The sequence below is a fragment of the Acomys russatus genome, chromosome 8 (assembly GCF_903995435.1).
Source record: "Acomys russatus chromosome 8, mAcoRus1.1, whole genome shotgun sequence".
NCBI lineage: Eukaryota > Metazoa > Chordata > Mammalia > Rodentia > Muridae > Acomys > Acomys russatus.
The window spans coordinates 17784803-17801913 of NC_067144.1; the positions used below are offsets into that span (position 1 = coordinate 17784803).

The window sequence follows — 17111 nt, forward strand, 5'->3', positions numbered from 1 at the left end:
ATCTCCACCATACCTGGCATTCTCTTGTGGTTTTCTGTGTTTCTTCACGTAGTGTTCTGTTGTCTTTTTTCTCTCCTTGGTAATGACAAAAGGAATCATTTGTTCTTACCGCTCTGCCATGTATCTAACAGGAGGCGATAAAATGCTACATGCTGAGTAAGTTGTTGGTAAGTTAGAATTTGTGAGACCGAAGATGAGCTTACACTGGTGACTGTCCAGACCGTACTCACAATGTTCTTAATTGCAAGACACCTGGGATGGTACAATTGGTTTCTTTTCTATCGTCTTCTCCATTGCTACCTTTATTTATCTGACAGGTATTTTTAGGACATGTTGAGCAGTGGTAGTCCTACAGTACCCTCATAGACCCTAGACTGAGGCAATCCAGACTGCACTGTAGGGTTACTGGAAAACATAATTTTCTCCTTTTTAAAATACAAGAAAATAATAACAGTTAAATTCTTACCTGACTCAAAAAAAAAAAAAACATATGTTTATCTGCTCATCTTTTATCTGCTCAGTTCCTCATCCCTCACACTCAAGGTGAACATATACAAAGAAAAGTGTATTCATATACACACACACACACACACACAAAGGGACACTATATATCGACAGATATAGATAGGCACTATCTATCCAGATCTAGAGTGTCCTTTTGTGTAGCAGAATTATACACTGGGTTCTGAACTTTTTGAATTGAGCAAATCCTGATTTTTTTTTTTCCATTTGAGTAGATAGAATTTCTCAATTTATTTATAGTCACATAAAGTTAAGCTGAATTGTTTTGCATTCTCTTTGGTTGATTGGTACTTGACTTTTCTCCCTGTATACATGAGAATTTGAAATAGAAAATTAAACTGTACTCATTCTGGCAGCCCCTTAGGGATTTTGGTAGCCACCGGCATTACAAGGGAGGTGGCAGAGTGCTCCTAAGGTTTAACTACTGATTTTTACCTAATCCAAGTCAAATTGTACTTTCCTACATTAAAGGTGCCACTATTTTAATAGTCTTTTCCAGATTATTTCTGAAAAACAATTTTTTACAGCCTCTAGTGACCATTGCTTATATTGACCTTTTAAAGCATAGTATTTACATTTTAAAAACTTTCTTTTGTTTTTGCCTTTTTTAAAACTAGATCCTTACAATAAATGAGGATGGATCACTTGGTTTGAAAACCCCTAAATCTCACGTTTGTGAGCACTGCAATGCTGCCTTTAGAACCAACTATCACTTACAGAGACATGTCTTCATCCATACAGGTACTGAATCAAAATGGGCTTGCAGCTGTTAAAATTATTATCGTTGTTATTTTCATCTTCGTATAAATGTCATCCATCTTAAGACCATAGCTAATTTGGTATTGTCAGGCAGAATCTGGAGCCAGACCATCAGGAGGAAATCAAGAAAGACTTTAGATGAGAAGTCGATTAGCACAGGCATACACATTTAATAGTCTTCACTGGGTACTTACTTGGCTTAAAGCACTCTTTAACTAGAGAAACTGCTTAAGAATGCATGCATCTCTCTGCGCTAGGTGTAGGACCAGCACAGGCAGTGTTTAGAAATCAGGTATTAGAAACGATAGCAACAAAAATTGAAGTTGTTGAAAATAGAGCTAAAGACAGATTATTGCATACCTCTAGAAAAGCAAGCTAGAGAGCTTAGGTGACTTGGTGGGTGAAGGAGAGAGGAAGTAATGAGAGACATTTGGTGATCTAGAAAAGTGCAGTGATGGCCAGGAGAGGCCGTCACAGGGTGGCTGGGAGCTGTGGACCAGAGGAGGTGGTGGGGACGCACCTGAGACTTGAGACTGGCCTTGTAGCGTGTGGTGGGAGGAAGGGGGAGTGTCAAGGAGCAGAGCAGCCTTGAAGCCAGGCTTCCAGGTGTTTATACAGTTCTGAATGCTGAAGAAAATAGGTAAAGGGCAAAGGGGCATGGCTAGCCACAGAGAACAGGGTGGGTGGCCTTCAGATAAGGAAGAAGAGAGGTTTAAAGCCCACCCAGCTAGTCTGCAGAGTGCGTTCTTAACTTGTGTATCTTTTAAGTTTTGTTTTCTTTTTTATTAGAAGGATATGAATCAAGTTTTATTTTTGTGTGATTGTGAAAATGTAAAATTTTAAAATCTGGATGAAGCTTTCAAGGGAAAAGAGAACTGTTAATGAAAAATGTTTTTTAAAATCTTATGGTGTTTTAGAATTTTTCAAAATTTGGGCTTCTAAGACTTACATATCCTCAGAAATAGTGACTTAAAGTGTTGTTTTATTCATTAACTAATGTATGGATGTCAAATTATTTCAAGGCGAAAAACCGTTTCAATGTAGTCAATGTGACATGCGTTTCATACAGAAGTACCTGCTTCAGAGACACGAGAAGATCCATACGGGTGAGTGCTGCGTCCGCCCTGAGCGCATGGTCACACGCTCAGGCCGGGGGAGGGACCTCTTCTTCCATAAACTGCACTAATACACTCGGGCTTTAATGTCCAATCCTAGTAAAGTACTTTGAAATAGTTCCATAATAACCTAAATGACGTATTCTAAGTAACAAAGGAGGGCACTTTCCTGAAATAGCTGCTTTGTAAGATGAGCAAAATGACCGCTCCCACTAACCAGCTTGTGGCCTGTTGTTAAGCATATTTTTAATAAATGGAAAACCAAGTTTCCTAAGTAACTTTGATTTAGTAGACTGCTGACTTAAATTGTAAAAAGATGTTTCTTTGAAATTGATTTACAGTGTTTTGGGGTGAGTATATGCATGTTGGGTACGTATGTAAGTCTATAGAGATTTGGGTTTTTATATTTTATTGGAATTGAGAATGAAAATGAAAATACTTCAACAGTAAAAATATGCAGTTCTTAGGTTTCTCTTTATTACTGCTCACCTCAGTCGGCTCAGTGCCTGCCTGATGTCATTTAGATGGAGTCTTGCAGTGCATGCAGCGTTGGTGAGATGGGACCCTGGGACACTCTGTCAACAGAAACAGCCTTTTCTGTCAAAGCCTTCCCTGCAGCTTTGTTGTCATTAGAAAGAAATGTGAAGGCGGCCATTCTGCTGCATCGCAGTGCCAGCTGTGCTGTGCGTCTGTCTGGGTGTTTGCTTTTATTTTGAGACAGGGTCTTACTCTGTAGCTAAGATGGCCCGAAACTCAAATCTGTCCAGATGCTTGAGACTCCTGAGTGCTGGTATTTTCAACATGAACCGCTATGCCTGGCTGGATGTTCCACTCTTTAAAATACTGTTTTGTACATCACTGGGTAAACATTTTTCACTTTAATACATACTTAGGAAGAAAAAATTGTGTAGCTCTTATGTGACTTAATAGTTAAATTGAGATTTCAATGCAATAATAAAAATGTCAGCTGAAAGGTGAAAGTACTTACATAATTTCATTTGTTTATTAGATTTTGGTGATTTATTCATTTAACAAACACTTAGTGATTGATCCTCCAGTGTTTTTCAGGTACTAGGAGTACATAGAGACTGTAAGGGTTAGGCCTTTGAGAATCACTCAGGGAAGCCTCAGAAAAGCAGTGTGAGGGGGCTAAGTTAGAAATCTGTATGATTAGTGGATGAGTGAATGTGATCCGAGAAAAACAAGACACGAGACTTACTGCTTATTCTTCCGTCACGCTGACATGTTCACCGGGTGAACTCTTAACACCCTGGTCACAATCACGTAACAACAGCTCTGACCTGGTTTCCTCCCAGTTTCCAGCTGCAGCCTGCTGTAGGCAAGTCAAGGTAAATGAATGCATGCTGGCCGGCTGGTTCAGTGCTCTCTCACTTCCAGGATCAAACCAGGGATGGAGCTCCTCACTTTTAGGCTAGGTCTTATCACATCAGTGAATGTAATTAAGAAAATGCCCCACAGACATACTCACAGAACGACCTGACCAGACAATCCCTCATCAAGGCTAAAACCAAGTCATACTTCCTGTTTGAAAATCACCTGTGCTAGGCTGTGGGGCATTTTGGACTAGTGGAGTTTGATGAGTAGTTTATTGAGAACTTACTAAATACTGGGTATTGTCATTTAGTCCTCACGTTAGTTTTGAAAGGCAGGAGGTATTACTGTCCCCATTTTATCAGTCAGGATAGAGTGGGAAGCAGAGAGGAGCTAAGAACTTCCTTAACTTTCTATGGTCTAGTAAATGATGTTGTCCAGACTGCAGCTCAAGGCTCTGTCAGCTCTAGAGGTCAAGACGTAATCATCAAGTAAAATGAGACAGGAAATAGAAATGCAGCTTTTGGCTCTTTGAATTTTTCTTCCTGTCACTAAGCCAGCTATGGCTTAGCCTCTCTGTGTGTTGAGTAACGTGGAACGCAAAGGCCAGGGTTCTCAAGTTACAAAACCCAGAAGAACATATGGACTCCAGAGGCATCACAGCAAGGCCTAGTCACTAGGATTTCTTCTCAAGGAAAACACTCTCTCTCTCTCTCCTCTCTCTCTCTCTCTCTCTCTCTCTCTCTCTCTCTCTCTCCTCCTCTCCTCTCCCTCTCTCTCCTATCCCTATATCCTCTCCCTCCTCTCGCTCTCCTCCCTCCCTCCCTCTCTCCCTCTCTCCCTCCTCCCTCCCTCCCTCCCTCCATCCCTCCCGCCCCGCATGCATGCACACACAGCTGATGTGAGACTGAGTAGTGAGGTGAACCATCAGTTTTTAAAGGCTGCGTCTTCTTTACTGCCTTTTGCACCCTGGCAGACCGCACCACATTGTGTCCTCCTGCTCCCTCACTGCGCAGCCCATTCTCTGCTCCTTTGTTGTTGTTGCTTTTGGTTTTTTTGGTTTTGTTTTGTTTTTTGTTTTTTTTGTTTTTTTTTTTTTTTTTTGGTTTTTGGAGATAGGGTATCTCTGTGTACACTTGCATGTCCTGGACTCGCTTTGTAGACCAGTCTGACCTCAAACTCACAGCAATCCATCTGCCTCTGCCTCCCAAGTGCTGGGATTAAAGGTGTGTGCCACCACTACCCGGCTCTCTGCTCCATTTTTAACATGAATAAAAATCATTACTGATTTAGTTGATTTGACAAACAATACGATATTTTTCTGGGATTCCTACAAGCCAAGAATATAGCTAGATTTGGTTTTTATATTTCAAACGTTCTGACCTGCTCTGGACTGGTTATCACTTAAGCCTATTCCTGAAATTGGGCTTCTCTGTTCAGCACTATGATAGGGGAAAGTATTCGCTCATCTAGAAGCTAGTCCTGGAAATTCTGGTCTTTTTAGACTAAAGCCCTAAAAACTATCATGCTGTGAGTATCACTGGGACTGCTGTTTTAGGCACTTCTGAGAGATGTGCTTCTCTTTAGGAATGTCACAAGCCCTTACTTTGCATATGTTTTGGGGTGTGAGCAAGAAGGTGAGGCCCTGAGGCTGAGGACAGGGACAGTGAGCTAAAGCTGCTGCCTGGGTGCAGCCATCATTATTATGGAAGGTTAAGCAGGGCTTCTCTGCAAGGTGCCTTCTCCTTCCTTCACACATTCTTCAACAAGAATACCTAGGAGAAGATGACCGGGTGTGGCCTCCTCTGCGGCAGTGCCAGTCTTCCCACTGTGCTGAAGGACGCAGTGAGAAAGAAGAATCTTAAGTGACATTTTCAGTATTTCTCTGCAGTTTGTTAGTAAGCATTGACACAGCTTCTGCTACTCAGGCTTAGCAAACTGGCTGCCTTTTATAGTGGCAGCAGTTTGTTTATTACAGTAAAATAGCATGAAGCCATTTCTATTTATAGGAAAGTTGATATAATCGTCTCCTTCCAAGTTACAAAAATTTTTAAAATAAGCCAAGTTATTGGGAATTATCTATTGGTTAGATAAGAAAATGTATTTCAGAGCCTGGTGAGGTGGCATGAGTGTGTTGAGGCACTCTCTGCCAAGTCTCACATCTGGAGTTCCGTTGTTGGGACCTTACAGAGTGGGAGGAAAACTGATTCCCACAGGTTGTCCACTGACCCACACGTGCCTGTGATAGATGTGCTCCACTCGCAAATAAATAAATACATATAACTTTTTAAAAAAGATTTATTTATCATATATACACAGTGTTTTGCCTGCATGTACACCAGATCTCATTATAGATAGTTGTGAGCCATCATGTGGTTGCTGGGAATTGAACTCAGGACCTCTGGAAGTGTAGTCAGTGCTCTTAACCTCTGAGCCATCTCTCCAGCCCTAATAAATAAATAAATATAAATAAAACTTCACATGGGCTCTTGCACATGTGTTTTCTTTATAACTATAGTAAGTGAATATGATGACACAGCTCTGATCCCAACACTCAGGAGTTGGAGTCCAAAGCAGGAGTTCAAAGCAACCCTTAGCCATACAGTGAGCTCAAGGCCCATCTAGGAAGATTCTGTTTCATAAACAAGACAAAACAAAATACTAAGAAACATTGGGATTCATGCTTATCTTCTTCTCTTGACTGTTTCAGATTAATAACCATGTTAAATAGCTGGGCTCTCTGATACTCTGTGACAAAACAAACAACAACAAGAAGAAGCCACTGGTGCTTGGGAGACATGGGCAAGGCAGGCAAGCATAGGGAGTAACCTAGGAACCTGGGATGTCACTTGGCTTGAGCTATGCACACAGCATGACCTTGAATTCTGATCCTCCTGCCCCCACCTATAGAACACTGGTCTTGGAAACATGTACTAGCATACCTGGTGTTATGAAGTATAGGAACTTGAACCCAGTAGCCCCATATGTTGTATTGGGGACATCATCTCATCCTATCCTTATAGCAGTCCTGTTTCAGAAATAGGGACACCTAAGTTTAAAACAATGTTAGTAATTTGCTCTAATGTATACAGCTGGTTAATGAAACCAAGCACCTCTTGAGTTCATGCTGTTAACCAGTTGCTGCTCAAAGGAAAGTTTGAATCAGCAACTTTGGCTTCTAACAATAGAGGCTTTAATTTTGTTCATTCAAGAACACTGGCACTCCTGCATCTGGCCTGTAGCCGGTGGTAACTGGATGTGCTTGCCTAAAGTGAAGTCTGTGGAGCAGATTGTATCAAGATGGAGTGGACAGAGGCAGGAAGGATGGAGGGAATCTAAGTGTTCACTCTGACTAAGCAGGAGGGGGGTAGACGAGGGATGGGAGGATAAGAAAGATTGGTTGATAAAGAAAGATTATGTTGGCTAATCTTGATGTCAGATTTCTTCTGAGTGTTGTGAAACACGGGGGATTAAGCTGCTGTATTTAGGCGAACAGTGGAGATTATGGAACTATTGGGGATATTTTATTACTTGTTACTATATGAGAATCTTGCAATCCAGATAATTGCCAATGTATTAACCATATTTATCTTTAGACATTTTTTTCAAGCCAATAAGACAGCATTGCTAAACCCCAGCCTCACAGATGTAGTGCTACCTGAGTTTGAAAATGAGACAGAAGACTTGGTGTGGCGGCACATGCCTTTAATCCCAGCACTCAGGAGGCAGAGGCAAGCAGATCACTGTGAGTTCGAGGCCAGCCTAGTCTACCAAGCGAGTCCAGGACAGCCAAGGCTGCACAGAGAAACCCTGTCTAGAGAAAGGGCGGGGAGAGAAGCTACAGTGTTGGATGAGACCGATCCTTCTCCTTTCCAAGCTCAAACAAATGGAGAGACTTCTCAGACTCAGGACTGACGTGGCTCCTTGACTGGTTCAGAGCACTCATTAAATGGGCCACCAGCATTCGTGTCTTTTATGTGTTTGCAGACAAACATTTAGATTGGCTGTGAAAGATTTCCTGTTTGTCAATGAAGTTCTTCATTTGTCTTTTAATAACATTTAGTCTTAAAATTCATGTATTTTATTTGAGTTTTTTGTTTTGTTTTAAACCAGACCAAAACTCAGAAAAGCCCTTTTCTTGTATTTATCACTTTGCTGTAAAGAACATAGACTTAACAGCCAGATGCCGGGTGAGTCTAGAAGGATCCAAGTTGGGGTGCACCACCCTCCTTGAATATGACCACTAGAAGCACTCTGAATGCAGTGCGTGCAGGGCCTTTAAAGGAGGCTTCAGAACCCTTGAGGATGGGGAAGAGTATGAATCGAAGGCTAAGCAAGGCTTGATCTTTTTTGATGAACAGCTTCACCTTGACGCTGTCTAGGGCCCCACCAAGGGTCAACACAGGAAAGCAGAAGAGGTTTCTCTGGCCCGGGAATCCCCAGGGAATGAAGAGCTCTGCTTCGGGAGCAGAAGGCACTTACAACACCCATCATGAGGAGGACAGAGGGATTTTAGGCACTCTGTTAGAAGTAGGGGTCAAAGGCCAACTATCGGGACAAAACTTGCTGAATAATTCCAGTCTTATCAGGAAAATAAAAGGATTTTAGGAGCTGTTTATCAGAACCTAGAGGCAAAGACCAATTCTTAACATTGTCAGTATTGCTAGCCGGATTTCCTCAAGAAGTCAGCACAGACTTTACAGTAACTGAAGAGTCACCCTCTCTGGGACATAGGCAAGAGTGCTTTTAAATCTAGTCACATACTTTAAAAAACCAATGCCATATTGAGTTAAATATCCTTGAGGCTAAAAACAAAACAAAACAAAACAAAACAAAAAACCAAACCCCTATTTTCGAAATTTGAGGAAATATTTTTATCTAGCCTGAAGTGAATCTCAAGTTTTATTATAACTGATGGTGGGAAAAATATCTACATTGAGCAGTAAAGAGTGTTACGGGGGGGCGTGGGGGAGGAGGAAGAAGAAGTGTTTAGCGAACTAATACAAAACGTGAGCAATAGAGCTGTTTAAAGTCAGGGTTTCATTGTGTTGTCTGTGGGTCCTGCCCTGTGGAACACTTGAAGCCTTGTGCATCACTGAAGTAGGGAGTCAACGTGAGATCTGTTTGCACTAGTGAGTTAGCCGTCACTGGCTGTGAGCCTGACACTAACTGCCATGTAGACGTAGGTGTTTTAGAAGTGTTCAAGTCTTAATGCGAGTTTTTTTTAAAGCCTTTATTTATGCATGTATGTGCACACCATGGCAGTTTAGTGGGGCAACCATTGGGAGTGGGTTCTCTTCTTCTACCATGTGGATTCTAGGAATTGAACCTAGGACCTCAGCCTTGACAGCAAATGCCTTTACCACTGAGGCAAATCTCTGACCCTTATTGGGTGTTTCTGAGCATGAAGTCAAAGGGACATGTTTTTCTCAATAAAGTAAGCCATTCTCAGTTGTTACTGCTAAACATTGCAGGTTGGTTCTTGGAAATTAGCTTTTGCTTAAGATTGAAGATATTTCTTAATAGAGTCAATTTAGTGTTGCAGGGAAAAACTATTTTTGTGGCAAAATTACTTCAATAGCTGCTACTGTTGAGTCCCAAAGGACAGCATTACCTACTGCCACATTGTTATGTTGGAGCACCCCAGAATCTTCTCTCCACCCAGGTATGCCATGACTGCATTCTGAGCTAGGCCACAGGTCCATTAGCTTCTGGACAGTGATGAAAGGAAATGTCCATGCTTATGAATCCATTGAAATGAACAGCTCCACTCAATCTTTTATTTATATATATATTCAGAGATATCAGGAATCTTGTATAATTTTACAATTTCCTGGATTGGTACCACTACTCTGATAAGATAGATTAAAAGAATTTTTTTAAAAATCACAATGATTTTTGCTTATTTGTTTGTTTTTGCTTTTGTCTGTGTAGACAAGGCTGCCACCAGACTCCGAGATCCTCCTGCCTCTGCCTCCCAAGTTCTGGGATTACAGGCATGCACCATTGCTGCCTGGCTAAAAGCTGTACTGATTTTTGGCATTGACGTTTGAAACAGCCTTTAAGAAAGCGCTGTTCCAGTCGGGCGTGGTGGCGCACGCCTTTAATCCCAGCACTTGGGAGGCAGAGGTAGGTGGATCTCTGAGTTTGAGGCCAGCCTGGTCTACAAAGTTAGTCCAGCATAGCCAAGGCTGCACAGAGAAACCCTGTCTTGAAAAAAAAAAACAAAAAACAAAAAACAAAAAAAACACCGAAACCAAACCAAACCAAACCAAACAAAAAACAAAGGAAGCACTGTTCCACTAGGAGGAAAAAGAGCACTGCCTTGTTGTTGAGCTTTGATTATCTTCCACTATAAAAGAGAATCCAATCTTTTCTCTAGTATAGTTTGGACTTTATTAATCAAAACTTTGTAGAGGCTTATCTTTTTATATCTGTATACATACAATATCTTTGATTACTTCTTGGACCACAAAATCTAATATATTTACTGTCTAGTCTTTATAGGAAAAATGTGCTCTCACTTCTCCTCTTACTCTCTCAGTTCTTAGACATCTGTTTCATTGATGTTCCTGTCACCCACCCATCCATCCACTCATCCACCCACCCACCCATCCATCCACCCATCCACCCACCCACCCATCCATCCACTCATCCACCCACCCACCCATCCATCCACTCATCCACCCACCCACCCACCCATCCATCCACCCACTTACCTATCCACCCACCCACCCATCCATCCACCCACCCACCCACCCATCCATCCACCCACTTACCTATCCACCCACCCACCCATCCATCTACCCATTCATCCATCCATCTACCCATCCATCCATCCATCTATCCATCCATCCATCCATCCATCCACCCACCCACCCATCCATCCACCCATCACCATCATCCATCCCATCCACCCATCCACCATCATCCATCCCCACCATCCATCACCCACCACCCAGCCATCCACTCCCCACCATCCCACCCACCATCCACATCACCCATCCATCCACCCATCCATCTGCCCATCCACCCACCCACCCATCCATCCATCCATCCACCCACTCATCCACCCATCCACCCATCCACCCATCCATCCATCCATCCACCCACCCACCCATCCATCCACCCATCCACCCATCCACCCATCCACCCATCCACCCATCCATCCACCCACCCACCCACCCACCCATCCATCCACCCATCCACCCATCCACCCATCCATCCATCCACCCATCCACCCATCCACCCATCCATCCATCCATCCACCCACCCATCCACCCATCCACCCATCCATCGATCCATCCATGCATCATAATGAGACAGTGTCTCCCTGTGTATTTCCAGTTGGCTTTTGAACTCAAAAGAGATCCACTTGCTTCTTTCTTACAAATGTTGTATTAAAGGTGTGTGCCACTTTACCTGGCCTTTTTATTAATTGATTGCTCTCATGGTCTCTCCTTACACTGGTCGTTACTAAACTCCAATGTCTATGATTTCCATTTCCTGGCTCTGTGTCTTGCCATGTTTGTTCACACTGTTAGTACTTGGATTTTAAGAGTCCCTTCTCTGTACTGGGAGGACCTACATACAATTTAGTGATTCCACCTCTTTTTTAATTTACTTTTTAAATTTACTGTTGCTGGGATAAAATAATGATCAAAAGCAGCTTTGGTAAAAAAAGGAGCTTATATCAGTATACAAATTACAGTCCACCATCAAGGGAAGCCAAGGCAGGAACCAAAGGGGAGACCATGGAGGAAGAACGTTGCTTACCTGGTGTCCAGGGGTAACACCAGCCACGGAGGACTGGGCCTCAAAGACACGGCCACAAGCCCATCTGGGAAAACAGTTCCTCAGTTGTGCTCTCTTGTCTCGGGTGTGCATGTTGAGAAATGAAGCTCACTGTGACATTTCACTTTGTCAGTTTGGCCACACAAACATCACTTTAAACTATAATTTCCCCCTTTCCTTCTCAAAATCTCATATTAATATCATAATATAAAATACTTTTAAAAGTTCTGCTTTTTAAAGTTCTGATTTAAAAGTTAGAGATCTCTTTTAAAATAAAAAAAATCCAAAATAATTAATATATTTTCTTACTCCAGAAGCGAAGAACTGGGCTATAGTTGAATTCAGGTAAAAGCAAAACCAAAATCCAACAATGTAAATAGTTGTGTCTGACATTTGGGACTTACTCAGGATCTTTTGGACCCAGAGGTGTTGAGTGGGTCCATCTCTCCAGCTCTGCCATCCCCAGCACACCCAGCATTTTAGGAGGGCTCAGGCCAGCTCTACTTCACACCTGCTGCTGTTGTAGTTGGTTATCCCATGGTTCTGGTGTTTCCAGTATCCAGGGATCTCAATAACAACCGATGCTACATCTTCAACAATGACCTCTCTTAGCTTTTCTTCTGACATGGTGCAAAACTTAAGCTTCTCCACGGCCCCTTTTGGTACTGTGGCTTTCTCGCCACTGAACCAGTACATCATGTGATACTCTGCTTTGGTCCCATTTGGATCACAGCTTCTGTATCCAGCCCTAAGAAATAGTTCCCAGAAGACTTTGCTTCAGTAATGCTGGTCTCTTAGCAATCACAGCTGATTCTTTAGCTCCAGCTAACCAGCATCCGTTGTCCCAGGGAAGCACAAGTTTCGCTTTGGCGATGCTGGTCTCTTCTGATTCTTCAGCCACAACTGATCAGAAACCAGATTCTTTATTAAAAATCTAACACAAGTGGCCTGATGGCCTTTGCTTCCTTCTAAAAGTTTAAAACGTAATCCTCCTTTGTCTGCCTCTCAAGTGTTCTTTTGAGCTCACACAAAACAGCCCCATAGAGTTCTGAGTACTCGGTGGCTTTTCTGTCTCAGCGTTCCAGGGGCTTCTACAATCATCCTATGAAACAACATGGTCAGGCCCTTCACAGCAATTCCCTGCTGTCTAGTACCAATCTGTGTTTCAGTTTGCTTTTCTATTTCTGGGATTAAACACTTTGAACAAAAGCAACTCGGGCATAGTGCTGTGATTGAGGGAAGCTCCTGGCAGCAGGAATTGAAGCAGAGCCTGAAAGAAAGCTGCTTTCTTCCTTGCTTCCCCCTGCCTGCTTAGCCTTCTATTTAAAATTTATTTTTATTTCATGTGCATTGCTGTCTTGCCTGCACATTTGTCTGTGTGGGGGTGTTGGGCCCCTTGGAACTAGAGTTACACACAGTTGTGAGCTGCCATGTGGGTGATAGGAATTGAACCTGGGCCTTCTAGAAGAGGACCAGTGCTCTTAACCACTGAGCCGTCTCTCCAGCCCCTCAGCTGTCTTTTTTAAGGAGTCCACCTGCCCAGGTGTGGCACCACCCACAATGGATGGGTCCTCCTACATCAGCTAGCAATCAAGAAAATGCACTACAGGCCAATCTGATGGAAGCAGTTCCCTTTCCCCAAGTGTGTCAAGTTAACAGCTGAGCCTAACTGTGATGATCCCCTTTCATCATTTCCCACACGTCTTCACTTAGGTAATTCTGTCATTTATCCTTTGCTCATATCCGTGTCCATTTCCCTTGCATTTAAAAAATGTGTGTGTGTGTGTGTGTGTGTGTGTGTGTGTGTGTGTGTGTGTGTGTGTGTGTGTGTGTGTGTGTGTGTGTGTGTTTGCCTGCATATGTCTTTTCACCACTCACAGGCCTGGTGACTGAGGAGGCCAGAAGAGGGCATCAGATTCCCTGGAAGTAGAGTTACAGATGGTTGTGAGCCATCATGTAGTGCTGTGGATTGAATAGCCAGTGCTCTTAACCATTGAGCTAGCTCTCTAGACCCAACTGTTGTCCTGTCTTCATTTAGGATGACACATGCCGGTAATCCCGGCACTCTGGGAGGCAGAGGCAGGGGCAGGCAAATTGCTGAGTTCGAGGCCAGCCAGGTCTACAAAGCGAGTCCAGGATGGCCAAGGCTACACAGGGAAACCCTGTCTCAAAAAAACCAAAAAGAAAAAAGTGCTTTCTTTTGTGTGGCCTGGGTTGCAAGAATTGAACTCAGTGCCCGGTATGCCCCTCAGCCCAGAGCTGCATCCTTACTCTCCCCCACCTCTCTCTCTCACAGCGCTTGCTTGACTGAACTTTATTGAAGTTAAATATAATTGTGTGGGTTTTGTTCATTTGACTGTTGGAATAAAAAGCTATGCCAAATTAGAGTCAGTTTATTTTATTGGTATTTTATTTTCACATTTTTATTTATTTTGTAAGAGGGCAAGAGTGGAGTGTACATGCTACAGCTCATGTGTGGAAGTCAGAGGACAACTTCCCTGAGTTGATCTTCTCCATCATGAATATCAGATTCAGGCTGTCAGACTTGGCATCAAGCATCCTTGTCCACTCAGCAATCTCACTGGCCCCATGGGGTAGGATCATTTAACAACGGGTTCTGAATACCTACTGTGAAAAGTTCCTTTAGTTCACCCATCTGGAATGGGTCTCTAGTTCAGACGCTGGGCCATTTCACCATCTGCTGCTGTGATCAACAGAACTTGTGTCTGCTTTTCACTACGTATCACTCAGCAGAGCTCAGTGTGGGGCAGATTGTATGACCCTTCAAAGGCTTTGAAACTTGTTTGTTTGTTTGTTTGTTTGTTTGTTTGTTTAGACTGGCTCTCATCTAGTTCTGGCTCTCATGCAACTTACTGTGTTGATTTGCCCACCTACTATGCTGAGGCTGTGTACATTACCAAGCCTGATTGTATATGGCTCTTTTAACGGAAACGCTCACCAGCTTTTTTCCCCAAATGAGTTTTCTGACTTTCTCCTTTCTCTAAAATGCCAGTATTTCTGCCTCCCTTCTCATTTTTGGTTGATTGCCTATAATGAATTATTCTGTCTAAGAAAGAAGATTGAGTTACTCAGACATTGAGATAAATGTCATCCATGTTGGAACTCTTTTGGCAGCAGATGAGCTAATAACCCTCCTTTGAATGTTGACAGTTGAGTACATAAAGGTAGTAAAGGTTTGCAAAGTGAGGGCAGTGAAAGGTCCAGACTCGCTGGGTTGCAGGGTGACAACTGATAAGCAGTGACCAGAACAAGCAGAGATAATTAGGGGGTACTTACTGGTTGGGAAGATTTACTGTATTTTACACAACATCTGAGGATTTTCAGTGGTTTGTATAGATATGGATAGAAACAGCTTTTTATCATTCCTTCGTGTTTTTTTGAGACAGGGTTTCTCTGTGTAGTCCTGGCTGTCCTAGAACTCACTCTGTAGATCAGGTTGCCCTCAAACTCAGAGAGATCCTCCTGCTTCTGCTGGGATTAAAGCAGAACATTATTTAAATGAAGCTGTATGATGTACAGTCCTAAACTTGACTTCTCTCAGCATTGTAAATTGCAGAGTCTTTTGTGTTTTTGATGAATTAGTAATTTGTTCCTTTTTGTTGCTTTCCATTTTATGGATTGTAGAATCATATTTAGAGTTATGTTCAACTGTAAACATTGCATACAGGAACTAGAGAGATGCTTTAGTGGTTAGGAACACTTGCTGGAGGGCCCAGGTTCAATTCCCAGCACCCACGTGGCAGTTCAGGAGATCTGATGCCCTCTTCTGACTTTCACGGGCACCAGGCAGGCACATGGTGCACAGATAAAGATGTAGACAAGCATCATGAAATAAGTAAGTATTTTTAAAAGTTGGATGTGGCTTTTTGGTGAACATGTGTTTTATTTTTGAAAGTATCTTAGAGTGGAATAACTGGTCCATACAGCAAATGGACATTTGATTTTATAAGAAACCAATACATTATTCTAAAATGACCGTGCCATTTTACATTTTTATAGTAACTGATGAGTTTTCCATTTGTTCTGCTTTGCTTATTTGTTTTTGTGACGGGCTTTACTGTGTAGGCCAAGCTGGCTTCAAGTTCATGGTCTTGCTGAGTGCTAGGATTACAGGTCTGTACCACCATGCCCCACTTAATCTGCATTCTTGGCATTGTCATATTTATTTTGGCCATTCTAGTGAGTTTGTACTTTGCATTACTGTGGTATTTTAATTTTAAAACTATTTTACATGATGGGTGTTTGCAAGTGTCTGTGCGTCATATGCATGCACACCTGGTGCCTGTGGAGGCCAGAAGAGAACATTGGATCCATTGAGATTGGAGTTAGAGATAGTTGTGAGCCACTCACCATGTGGCTGCTGGAACCCAGACTCAGGTTCTACAGAAGAGCAGCCCATGCTCTTTGTTGACAATTTCCCTACGCTCTAAAAGTCAGGACATCCTTTTTTATGTTCTTACCTGTTGTGTTCCTCACTCATTTTTTTAAAAAAAATTAGATTATTTTCTTACTGTTGAGTTTTGATATTATAATTTACATAATTTTCACCTTTTATGTTGTAGATTGATGGAAAAAGATCTCAATCTTTTCCTGGGTAATATAACAATTAACATTATTTATCATTAACTTTCTATTTCTTGTTGTGCTATAGAAAAGAAGGATGATGAATTTAATACATTTTCTGATATGTAGAAATGTAAGTCTAAAGCTTTGACAGATGACTAGGTTTTGATTTTCTTCTATTATAATTGGAACATTTGAATATTGAAACAGTTGAATATTACAAATGTAAGAAAAGGCCTGGAGTCCAAGTTTTATTATTTACTTCAAAAACTAAGATAAATGGGCTTTAGTTTATTGCCTCTGTCTCCACCACTTATGCCTGTGAGCTAAGGCCTTTGAAGGGCCATTGGCTAGTGTGCTAGCCTCCAAGTATGGCAGCCAACTCCTCCACTGGCTCACTTGTGTCCACTAACAGCTGCTACCAGCATTGCCTGGGCTCTGCAGCCAACAACAGTGCCTGCAAAGTGCTGGGACTCACCACCTAGTGTCTCTGCAAGGTGCTGCCCCATCTGATGATAAAGGGGCCTGCTTCTTTGGGAATTTCACTTCACAGTCCTGTCCTTAGTGCTGAATTCCCCTGAATAGTTGACAGAATATCCCAAGACCTCTCACAGCTAGTCATCCAGCCCAGTGCCAGGCCAGTGCCAGTCCTGGCAAGTGTCAAGACCTGACAAAAACCACCAGCCTGAGCTTTCATGTTAATAGGCTGAAAGCCAAGCTTTATAAACCAGGTAAGGCATGGTATACAGTGGACACGGGTAGGAGCCAGGAGGTGCCCCCTCCCTCTAGCTGCCTTGTACAAGCACAAAATGAAGTCCAAACACATCTCTGAAAAACACATGCATGTGGGCGTGCACACACGTGCGCACATGCACACATTATTTTATATATAGTATATGATACACACTTACATAACATATTTGTCTAGAAATCTAGTTAAACTTTGTTTATTTATTGAAATCCAACTGAAGCACTAAAAAGAATTTAAATTGATCAAGCGTGGCG

The 17111-nt window shown here is 42.4% G+C and overlaps 1 protein-coding gene across 6 annotated transcripts in view; it reads left to right on the forward strand.

Annotated features, from left to right (window-relative positions):
* The window catches only part of Znf148 (zinc finger protein 148), a 113053-nt gene that overhangs the window by 80541 nt on the left and 15401 nt on the right, over positions 1–17111 (forward strand). For all 6 annotated transcript variants that reach the window (XM_051149824.1, XM_051149821.1, XM_051149826.1 and 3 more), the window contains 2 exons: positions 1140–1263; positions 2304–2387. In XM_051149824.1, the coding sequence (XP_051005781.1) occupies positions 1140–1263; positions 2304–2387 (208 nt within the window). The remainder of the gene's footprint in view (positions 1–1139; positions 1264–2303; positions 2388–17111) is intronic.